General features: G+C 35.9%; 1 protein-coding gene across 1 annotated transcript; it reads right to left on the bottom strand.

Annotated features, from left to right (window-relative positions):
* Positions 1-6062, bottom strand: tm4sf21a (transmembrane 4 L six family member 21a). Its single transcript, XM_077241106.1, has 5 exons — positions 5726-6062; positions 5179-5244; positions 1622-1758; positions 1357-1543; positions 1-366 (listed from the first exon to the last, which is right to left on the bottom strand). The coding sequence occupies exons 1-5, from the start codon at positions 5900-5902 to the stop codon at positions 358-360; spliced, it is 576 nt and encodes a 191-aa protein (XP_077097221.1). The 5' UTR covers positions 5903-6062; the 3' UTR covers positions 1-357.
* Positions 6063-12143: the final 6081 nt, after the last annotated feature.

The raw sequence follows: 12143 nt of genomic DNA, 5'->3' as shown, positions 1-12143 counted from the left end.
TAACCGTTTGGATGTTTTTTATTTTATTTTCAGTATGGTTATTTAATTCCTAAACTATAAAAATACAGATAGATACAAAACAAATGCCATTAATTAAAGTACTTTTCCTTTAAAATATTAGTCAATCTTGAAGTCGTTATACATAAGATGTTACTTGGAAAAAAAAAGTATTAAACCAAAACATTAGCAATAAACGGTGAACGTGAAAACAAGATTAGTGTACACACAGTAAGTACAAATGAAGCTCTATTTCAGTGTTCAGGAGCATCTTCCACAAGAGGGCGCTTGTTAACTGATCAGGGAGGATGGGATGTGGATGGTAGATATGATCTCCCTGGCATCTGGAGCAGTGGGGGCTTACAGCGGCTAAAAAACATGGAAGAAAGTGTAAGATTTATTAATTAGATTATTAAGGTGAAAGAAAAGAACATACGGCCAGTCAAGCCTTTAGAGGACATGGAATCGGTCTGTAATTAAAGGTATAGTTGGATAGTAAGATTTTGGCATAGCCTATCATTTACTTTTGCTGAATACAAAAGATGTTTTGAAGAATGTTGGTAACCCGACAGTTGACGGTATAGCCATTGACTTCCATAGTAGGGAAAAAAAACTGGAAGTCAATGGCTGAAGTCAACTCTGGTTACCAAGATTCTTCAAAACATCTTCTTTTGTGTTCAATAGAAGAAATAGTCTCATAAAGGTTTGGATGAACTCTCTCTTTAATAGGGGTTATAGCTCTGTTTAGAGTTACATGTTGTGTTAAGTTGTGAATAATTAAATTGTATAATTTAATTTAATTAAAGAGCAGAGTTCTGGTATTAATAGAAAGGGAATTTAAATAGAGCATAACAAATGGCTAATTCAGCATAAAATGCGGCTAATCCTGCTATAAGTCCTTGTCCCAGACTAAAATGCACGTTTGAGCTGTTTTAACTGAAAGTCTCAAGATACACATCAGTAATGTTTCACATTTGCCTACTTAAATGTCCTAATTGAACTAAGGCCTAATCCTTGCTTAGTCTAAGCCCTGTCTATGAAACCAGGCCTAAACCTTGTAAACCTTGCTGCATCACGTTGGTAGGCTACTTTTTTAATCGAACAAATATCACAGGAGATGCATAAATCACAAAAAACACTTAAGAAGACAGGATAAGAAGGTAGAGCAAGGCGATAAAGTACATTTTCAAACAAGAAATGTTGGTAGGCTGCTATTTTTGCAGTCAGTCACGACATTCAGTGTTCTGATATTTTTTTCACTGTCATCAAAAGTGTATTTTAAAATGAAAATTTTTTTCCCTACAACTTTTTGTGTATTCCTCTTTCACCAATTTATTTTTCCAATGGCGTGCCTCTCACCCCTTTCTCTTTGCAGGTTCCACAGAGGCAGCCGAATAGGCCGTTGATCATCTGTATGGCACAGAGGACGAGTTGCACTGCGCTGGTCACCAGCAGTGTTGAGAACAGACCCACATTAAACTCCACCACATTGTTTGGCTCAATGCATTTTCCCCACGTGCTACGGTCCTTAAGGTAACTCTCGCTTCTAAGAGATATAGACAACAATATATTTAAACAGAAAAATGTATTATCATGCTTTACAGTGCTGAGGTGCATCTCTTACCCGTCTTTAAAGGGAGTTCCCCAAATGATAAGTGTATGTTTACAGTGTGGTCCATTGATTAGACCCATCAGAGCCACTATGAAACTATAAAGGGCGCCAGCTACACCCACTGCTGAAAATAAAATGGACAGGAACATCTGAAATAGAAAACGATTCATGGAAATTATTTAATTATTGGTCAAAAGTTTGGAATAATGACAGTTTTTGAAAGAAGTCTTTTATCCTTACCCAAGGCTGCATTTATTTGATTAAAAAATACAGTTAAAAATAATAAATTCAGCCTTGGTAAAGAAAATATAAAAAAAATACATGAAATATATTATTCTTAATATTATATTTAATTATTTCAAACTTTTGTCTGGTAGTGTACTGTAAGTACATTTGAATTAAATACAGTTAGCATCTACAATGCCTACTTCAGTTTTTAATCATTTAAAAGTAGAGGGCAGTGTACACTGCATGCAGTTATTATAAATGATTATCCCCAAATTTCATTTTTAAGGATTTCCCAATCACACAACAACATGCCTGAAAACTCCTACACATCTGTCACCATTTCATAGTTTGTCAGCCAGTGATTCCTGTAAAACTGTTCAGGTTCTTAGAAGTCACAAAATGCAAATATTTGCAAAAAGACACAATGAGGACACGTTTTTCGAGCCACATGTCAGGCTCATGAGTCACATTTTTATAGATTTTAATTACACATTTTAAAGTCATTTGGCTTGTAGATTTAGGCCTTTAACCAAACAACTTACAAGGGTTGCGTGTTTTCGTATGTGGTTATCTTGATCTTTGTAATGTTTCTTTAATTCTAAAGGTATCTTGGTTATTTCCTGTAAATTTTTTGTGCTAAGTCTTAACATTTGTTTCTCATGTTAGTTGATGCGTTTGTAGGCCGGTTGTTCAGTATACACTATACTCCTGTTGTTCACGTTGGCATTTGTCAACTCTTGTGCATGTATATGACCATTTATTTTATTTTATTTTATTTTATTAGGGCCCAAGCCCTTTTATTTGGTTGTATTTGAGGGGCTCTCTAGTGCACCCGTTTTCACCAACAATAACCAAACTTGATACATTTATAGATCTCATCTAAACTTTTGATGGTTTAGAGTTTAACCCATTCATTTCTGTGTGCTTTTGCCTGCATTAAAGGGATAGTTCCCCAAAAAATGAAAATTAGCCCATGATTTACTCACCCTGAAGTAGGGGTGTCACGATTCTCCAAATCCTCGAGTCGATTACATTTTCGATTCTAAGGTCACGGTTCGATTCGATTCTCGATTTTTACTTATTTTTTTTTAAGCACAGGTTACTGTTGCTCCTAAAACGATGACATCAGTTCATCGCAATCTCACACATCTCTGTTATTATCAATGAAGCTGACTGCACAATGAATCTTTCATAATATATAGCCTACACTTTGTTTGTTATAATTAGAGGATTTGCCAGCTTACAGAATTCAGCACTGAACAAAAAGTCAGTTTTGAGGGGTGAGGAGAGTATCTTAAATGCTTCTGATTGGCCATTGCGTTCAAGAAATCAACACATATGTCTGTGATTGGCTAAATCGCTCAACGCTGCAAACATGTTATAAATAGAAACTCTGGCCTGTAAATCGTTTTTATTTGTTTTAGTTGTTCTTGTTGCTTTTCTGCAACAGATTAATAAAAATGTTTAGTTTTTATATGTTTTATTAATAGATATTTCTAGTTTGCGGGAGTCACGCGAATCGTTTTATTCTCCCGCACACACAGAGTGAGTGCATTTCCGCCCGCGCTCGCACTCGGCCATCAAATCTAGTCCCGCGCCGCAGTCTATTGCGTTGGGAGTGCACGTCTATAGATCAAGAGCCCGGCCCGAGGATAGTGACGGGAAATATCGGCCCGGGTCGGGCCAAGTTCGGGCTCGGCCATAGAATCTAAGTTAGAGGACTCACAGCGTTTCAACACGTGTGTTTTTTTTTTCCATGATGAGTTGTTTATTGCCTCTGTCACGCCACAAATGAACAAAAGACTTGGAAGGTCAAGTAATTATTAATGTTCCCTGTAAATTATTTTTGACTGCATAATGATTTTTAAATTCAGAATATGATCAAGATTGCGTAGGTGGATGTGTTCGGGGAATTTGCCTGTTAAAAGTAGCCTATAACATTTAAAGCCCCTGAAATGACTAGAAAAAAGATTAGTTAATTTTGATGAACAAGATTGAACAATAGAGTCAGTAAAACGATCCGAACTTTCCATCACGGGCGCGACATGGGGGCGTGGCAGCATCGACGATTCCATTTTTTATAGTTCGATTTTTGTGATTGTGAATTAATACCCTTACCCTGAAGCCATCCTAGGTGTACATGAATACAATCGGAGTTATATTAAAAAATGTCCTGGCTCTTCCAAGCTTTATAATGGCAGTGAATGAGTGTACGTCTTTAGAAGTCCATCAAAGCACATCTATTCATGATTAAAGTGCTTCATGCTTCTCCGGGGGTTAATAAAGGCCTTCTGAAGTGAAGCGATGCGTTCGTGTAACAAAAATATCCATATTTAAAACTTTATCCACTAAAATATAGCTTCCGGCAGATGGTTGTACGCATCGATTTATGCCAAAAGAGTTACACTTGACCTTGAGGCACAACATTGTTTAGCTTGTTCAGGTGTGTTTGATAAGGACAGCGGCACTCCATGACCGAAGTTGCCCATCCCTGACTTAGGATCTATTTCTATCAGTTTTAATGACAAAATAAAAGCATAGAAAACATTTAATTGTAGTGCACTGACAACAGTTTTATATAATCTTAATAAAAACGTTAGTACTAAACCTTATGAATATAAAAATTATTTTAAAAAAAACTTAAGATAAATACTTAAGAACTTATAAAATTTTGAGCTGCAAATGATTACTACACTCATTTGAAAAGAGACCTATAACATCCTATGACATGAAATTCATCTACATTTAATTTATATCATGGATGAGGCTGTTGAGGTTCTCGGTCATAGTGGCACCAGCTGCTGCAGTAAATTTAGCCATTTTAAATGCACATTGCCCGCCATGCACAGTTGGGTCCGGGTGGCGGAGCGCCAGGGTTTGTGCCCGTCATCGCTGCTTCCAGCTACATTTTTAGATTAGATGTGCTTAGAATAAAACCTCTGCACTTGGGTTTCTAAATTCTCTGAATATGGAAGCTTTTTAAATGTTTTATCCCCAAACAGATTTACTTTGATTGTAAGCCAGGGGTGCACAATCCTGTTCCTGGAGATCTACCTGAAGAGTTCAGATCCAACACTGATCATGAATTAAGATTCCTGAAGATCTTAATTAGCTGGTTCAGTTGTGTTTGATCAGGGTTGGAACTTTGCTGGAAGGTAGATTTCCTGGAACAGGATTTGGCACCCTTGCTATTTTAAAAGTGACAAATGCATCCCTTCTCCCGAGCTTGTAAAGGTCTAGTGGATAATTCTCTTCATAACTTAATTTCTAAAGGATTGCAGATATTTATGAACCGAAGTCTAAAAATAAAGATTTTGTTGGTGGCAGGATTGCTCACTCACCCCACAGCGATTAGCACAGCAACCCTGCTTTCCAGTCAGGTGAATGTGAAATGCTGGAATCAACACCTGGAGGACAGAAAGGGCAGTGTGTTTAATCATTTCTTTAATTTTATACATTTTGGTTCGACTCTAACACACAATAAATGCATTTTGTACATTTATGTTTCAGGGTCACTCTGTTTACAATAGATTAACTTTCATTCGCATTTGCAGCACCATAATACCTTAAAAGGAGAATCACACTCTTTGACTCATAAAGATAGGCATTACGCATTAAACATCAGTATTTTTTTTTATATTATTTCATCGTTTCTTTTAAACAAGGCAACATATTTTCCTTGCATAAATTTTTTCTTACATTCCTTTCCCAAATCAAATTAAGACTCCCACAAAGGCAGCTTATTTGTTGTAAACATGTGACTGACAAGCTCCAAACTAAACTGAGAAGCATTTACATGATATATATTATCATATGGGCATGCTATGATGTTTAAATAGAAATATAATTGATATATAATAGTTTACAATTAAACATAACCAGACTCACCATTATCCCCCCTCCAACCAGTCCTCCCATGTATTTGACCTCTTCTGTAATATGTTTGTCCTGCGCATACTTTACATCCCAGCCAGGAAAAAACAGAATAATATTACAGATTATGGAGATGACCGCCAACGGGTACAGACTTGTCCCGACGCAAAACGCACATTTTCCTGTACACATGCTGCAGGTGGGTGTTAATCTTGAAGTCAGAGAATAACGTCTGTAATATGTACTGTATTTGATATAAAAAACTCCTAGATAAAAGCACTTGACGAAAAGTTTGGTCGTTGCCACTGAGTCTCGTACCCACCCTGAAGTTGTGTGTCTGCCAGAGTGCAGTCTTTTTTATAAATACTGCTGGTCATTTATTATTGAGTTAAGATAAGACCAGCCCATGGAATCGAGTTCCTCTAACCACACCCTTTCTGGAGAATCTATTACTAAATATTACAATATAAAAATATATTGTTTTATGTTCTCTTGTTTTTGATAGTTAACATTAACCAAATCCCATTACCAATATATCTCTGGAATCACACAGACTTTTTAAAAAAAATAAACAGCAGGACTTTATCGCTTTTAAAACAAACAAACACCATCAAACATTAAAAACTACAGTCTACCCATTTATACAAATCTATGTTTATATGCATTTGATAAAAATTTTGTGGCGATTTAGAAATGTCACTCTGGTTGTCATAGCAAACAGTACATAATCATTCAGTTGCATCCTGAGATCTGACATGAAAGAAATGATGAACTGTGGGGAATTGTGTGGGATGTGTGTATTGTATTGGCTAAACAATGTTGAACAGGGTTCTATAAACCAAATGCATCGTGGGACTTTGGACTGTCTCCGTAGTGAGACAAAAACACCATGGTAGTGACACTGTAAAACAAATAGTGTTATCTAAAAATCTATCCATGTCATTTTCTTTGCTAGTAAAAGAATAATTATTAAACGACAGTTGCCCAGTGCCCAGCCTATATTTATTTATAACATACAGCGGGTGAAATAAGTATTGAACACGTCACCATTTTTCTCAGAAAATATATTTCCAAAGGTGCTATTGACATGAAATTTTCACCAGATGTTGGTAAGAATCCTAGTAATTCATACATACAAAGAAACCAAAACAAATAAGTTCATAAATTAAGTTACGTGTAATAATGTGAAATGACACAGTGAAAAATGATTGAACACATGAAGTAAGGGAGGTGCAAAAAGACATCGAAAGCCAAGACAACAGCTGAAAATGAAGTGGTTTTCAATCTTTCTGAAAAATAACTTCGCAGAGATCTTTGATGCCAGAAATAATTAGACTTTATTTTCGAACGCCGTCCCGTTCCATAGAACGGCGCTCTAACGCTCTGGCCCTCTGGCCTTCCAGCGCGCTCCCGAGTATATTTTGGTTCAGAGTTATATACATACATCTTCTTCCAAAGAAGGTAACACACCCTATAGATAGTTTTGGGTAAAGGTCTTTTACCATGTGACTTGTCAGAATAGAATTTTCTGCAGCAAACAACATTCCATTCAAGGTCTTTCACAAATACAGAGGAAATCCAAAGTCACAGAAGAAATAATTGTGTCCAAATATATAGCTAAATTACTTGTTTTCTAAATAATAAAATCTTCAACAAAAACAATCAGTAATTAAAAAGCAATCCAGCCCCCTGTCAGTGCAAATTAATATCAGCCGGTTCAGTCCCAACTGAGGGCCTACAAAAAGGTCTCATTCCCAAGGTGTCACACAAGACACATCTCGTGATGGGTAAAAGAAAAGAGCTGTCTCAAAACCTTTTCAACCTAATTGTTGCAAAACATAATGATGGCATTGGTTATAGGTGCATTTCTAAGCTTCTGTATGTTCCAGTGAGCACTGTTGGGGCCATAATATGAAAGCCATATTACCTCGACCAGGTTCTTCTCGCAAGATTTCTGACAGAGGAGTGAAAAGAATAATCCGAAGAGTTGTCAAGAGCCAAGGATCACTTGTGGAGAGCTTGAAAAAGACCTGCAATTAGCAGGTACTGTTGTCTCAAGGAAAACAGTAAGTAATTATGGCAAGCCGTTTTAGCTTAAATTGTACCCAGCCTTACTCATCGTAATTGCATTTTTACTGGTAAGAACTTAATTAGAGAGCTTTACAATTCAATTCTTACTAGTAACAATTACAATTAGAGAGCTCTCGAATTGAATTAAAGAGCTCTGTGATTGCATTCTTACTAGAAAGAATTGAATTAAAGAGCTCTCTAAATCAGTTTTTACTGGTAATAATTGCATTAAAGGGCTCTCTAATTGTAATTGTTACTAGTCATAATTGGATTAAAGAGCTCTCTAATTCAATTATTACTATAGTAACAATTCAATTAGTTATGTAATTAAATTAATGGAAGTCAATGGAGACATATGACTAGTAAAAATAATTTGTAGAGCTCTAATTGGAATTCTTACTAGTAAAAATGTAATTACGACGAGTAAGGCTGGGTACAATTTAAGCTAAAACGGCTTGCCATAAGTAATGCACTCCACCACCATGGCCTGTATGCACGCTCACCATGCAAGACTACATTGCTAAAAAAAAAAGTACGCTGAAGCTCATTTAAAGTTTGCTGCACAACATTTGGAAAAGCCAGTGAAATATTGGTAGAATATAGTGTGGTCAGATGAGAGCAAAATTGAATTGTTTAGATGCCATAATACACACCATGTTTGGAGAAGAAATGGCACTGCACATCACCCTAAAAACACTGACAAACTTCACATAATTGAAGGAAGGATGAATGGGCAAATTTACCAAGATATTCTTGACAAAAATCTACTGCCATCTACCAGGATGATAACGAGGGTGGACATTTCAGCAGGACAATCCCAAACACACAGCCAAGGAAACTCAATTGGTTTCGAAGAATGGCCCAGCCAATCACCTGACTTAAATCCCTTGAAAATCTATGGAAAGAACTAAAGATCAAAATTCATAGAAGAGGCCCATGGAACCTTCAAGATTTGAAGACCTTTTGTGTGGAAGAATGGGCCAAAATCACACAAGAGCAATGTATGTGACTAGTGTCTCCATACAGGAGGTGTCTTGAAGCTGTCATTACCAACAGCGGCTTTTGTACAAAGTATTAAATGAATATCAGCAAGCGTGTTCAATACTTTTTCCCGGTGTCATTTCACATTATTAAACACAACTTAATTTCTGAACTTATTTGTTTTGGTTTCTTTGTATGGATTACTTGGGTTCTTACCAACTTCTGGTGAAATGTCATGTCAATAGCACCTTTGGAAATACGTTTACTGATAAAATAGTGACTTGTTCAATACTTATTTCACCAGCTGTATCCTGATTCTGCGGTCTTAACATGCTTTATTTCACTCAAGAAAGTTCCCACACTTTTGAACAATTTGTGCTAATATTTCCGTTAAAGGATTAGAACAAATTTGCAATGACTGTTAATAAACAGATTTTGTTTGTCACACAGTGTGAGTTAGTTTTTGATGTTCGGCAGAGTTTATGTTTGAGAAGAGGTACAGTCATGGTTTATGGAAACACTTTAAGAACACACCTCTCCTTTAAAGGCTTTTCCTGTTTACATAATCCCTAACCATACTAAAACATACTGACTGACACACACCCTTTTAGGTAAACCATGGTCAAAGAGATTGCGACTTTGCATTTTGGATTGATATAGCCTTCTTCACAAGCATTCTTTAAACTATTAGCAATCAGTGGATCATCATGGGGAGTGGCTATAACCAGCCAACTTCACAAAACATTGTAGTAACATCCAATGTAAAAAAAAAAATTTAATAAAAGGTTGTTTCATCTGATATTTACCTCATGTATCCAATGAGCACTAGTGTTTTTTTATACCCATACCCTTGTTTTGGAGTGTTTTAAATAGTTTACTTAAGATCAGACAAAGAATAACACTCTTCAGGGTTAAAAGAATATGAACCAATAATATAAAGATTAAAAAGCCCTCTTATCTTGACATCTTATCTCGGCATTCTTTCATGACTTAATTTTTAACGTGATGGTCAAATGAAATGTTTTCATTGGCGTCACATACACAACTCCCACAAATGTTATTAGTATGACAGCATAACGATCCACATCCTCAGTTTCTCTCATAATTAGCTCTTAAAGTCAATTCAGAAAATAAAAACAATTCCTTTGTTTTGCTCTCTAGTACTCGCAGTTTAAAAAAAAAAATGCTTACACACTAAAAGTGGTACTGGGGCCCACTCAGTGAAAACATTCATACCTATTCTTCTGACCAAGTCTGCATTTGGAGTCGCTGGCTAAAATACCTTAAGCGCCACCAACTGTCCGAAGTTTCACTCATGTTTAGGCTAATGCTAATGCTAACTTTTGAACTTTTGATTTCTTTCATCAAGTCGATTCGATTGCACCCTATGATGTCATTTTCCGTCATGAAAATTTTTATGCCATTCTGAATTGTCTGAAAAACCTACTTTTTCGAACTACTCTTAGGTCGTTGGTCTGATTTTTCACGAAAATGTAACCAGATCATCTTTAGACCATGCTGACAAAAAGTTATGCATTTCAGGTTGATTCGTCAAACTGTTCTCGTATAGGCTACCGTGCAAACATATTTTCCTGAAAAGTGGTCTCGCTAGATTTGGGATGTCATGCCGAGTTGAATGATATCCAATTCTTCCATATCAGCCATTTTGGCTGTCAGCCATTTTGAATTATGCACAAAAATGCTGTATTTTATGAACGTGAAACTCTGTATTTATCTATCTATGTGTGCACTTGCCTGCTTTTTTATAGTTTAACTATACCAAACTGCTCTTACTATATTTTGGTATTGGTATTTGGTATAGAAATCAAAACTCAATGTTTTGAGAAACAAATACATTTTTCAACCTTACATTGGAGTTTCTTTTGTAAATATATACTGAATACAATACAAATTGTTTCAAAGTGGCTTCACAGTAACAAATTCAAATTTTGTTTTAAAGCAGTTTTAACAGCTAATAGTGTCATTATTCAGCTTAAGTCAGTTTGGTGTTGATTCATTTCAGTTCAATGACTGTAAAATTAATAAATTGTGCATACATACTGTATATACAGTGCATTGGTGCACATACATGTATGCAAAAGACACAAGGATGACAAGATAGTAGTGTTTTACATTTTTCACATCCGTGTGTAGTGTGACGTGTTTATGGCTAACACGGTTTAACATGGTTTATTGTGTGGGTAGAATTACTATACAACATTAGTTACTGTAAAATAGCTTTGGATGAAGTGTTTGCTTTTGCAAAAGACCTGTGTTGTTTTGCATGCTGTGTGCATGTTTTGTGCCTTGTGTGCCGTTTCAAAAATTGTGTGTAAGCAATTTAAAAATGACTGCAATATGCATGCACCAACCATCCTCGACTGAAATTTGTGAGGATAAGCAAAGCATTGAAAGAGTTTTTAAGACAAAAAAAGGACTGTTTGTACTGTTCTTAGTGTAGTTTATTTTTTAGAGCCATTAGGTAGTGCAAGTCACTGTATGTTTTTGATGTTGTCAGAGAGAGTAACCTCTGACCTTAATTGCAGCCGTCTTGTTTACTCAGTTGATGCTGATAGTCACCCGGTTAACGCAGCTCAATCTCTTCATCATCTTTGCAATCATTTATAGAAGCTTTGTCTGTAAGTATTAATGCGTTTGCTAGAAGCTTTTTTTTTGATATTGAGACTTTTCACTGCGATGTTACATGCATCTAGATTATTATTGTGTATATTATGTTTAGTTTTACCTTAAGCGAACTGTTTCAATTATTAATGTATAGTCTTTAGAAAATTATTCTTCCCCTTTTCTGTATTTCAGTTTTACTCTGTTCCACTTGCATTTGAAGTGGTGGTGCTAATAAATCAATGCTTCAGTTCAACTTTCTTGTGGAAGGAGTCATCTGTCTGCCTAGTTGAAGAAGGGGAACTCTTTTATAAGGGCAGAATAATGTTGTATTAATAAATCAGCATCATAAAAATGTCATACCACAGGCAGCACCAGCCAAACATAAACATCTCCATCATGAGAGATGTACTGATTACATGTTTAGCATAGGCATGATTATTGTGTATTGTTTTATATATTTTAGGGGAATAAACAGAAACTTTTCTAAAATACCTGTAGAACAGTGTGCAAATTGAAAAGAATATAAATGGTCCCTTACCTGGGCCAAAAAGCCTCCTGCTGTCGTTGTTTTTTTTTTCTCAGAATGTAGGCCTACAAATTACATCTGATATCAGTTGTTTTTAAAGTATCATTCTTGTAAAAGTTGACATTCACAATAGTGAATAGTGACCCTTTTCACATGTCCGGGTTTCTCATTCTAGTAAACTGCTCTTACTGTTTTTACCATAATGTTTCTATGGCATGAACTGTAAGTGCA

This window comes from Siphateles boraxobius, unplaced genomic scaffold, assembly GCF_051911475.1.
Source record: "Siphateles boraxobius isolate OS27281-9 unplaced genomic scaffold, OSU_SipBor_1 24, whole genome shotgun sequence".
NCBI lineage: Eukaryota > Metazoa > Chordata > Actinopteri > Cypriniformes > Leuciscidae > Siphateles > Siphateles boraxobius.
The sequence above is the reverse complement of the archived record's forward strand: the minus strand, read 5'-3'. Positions and strand labels throughout refer to the sequence as shown.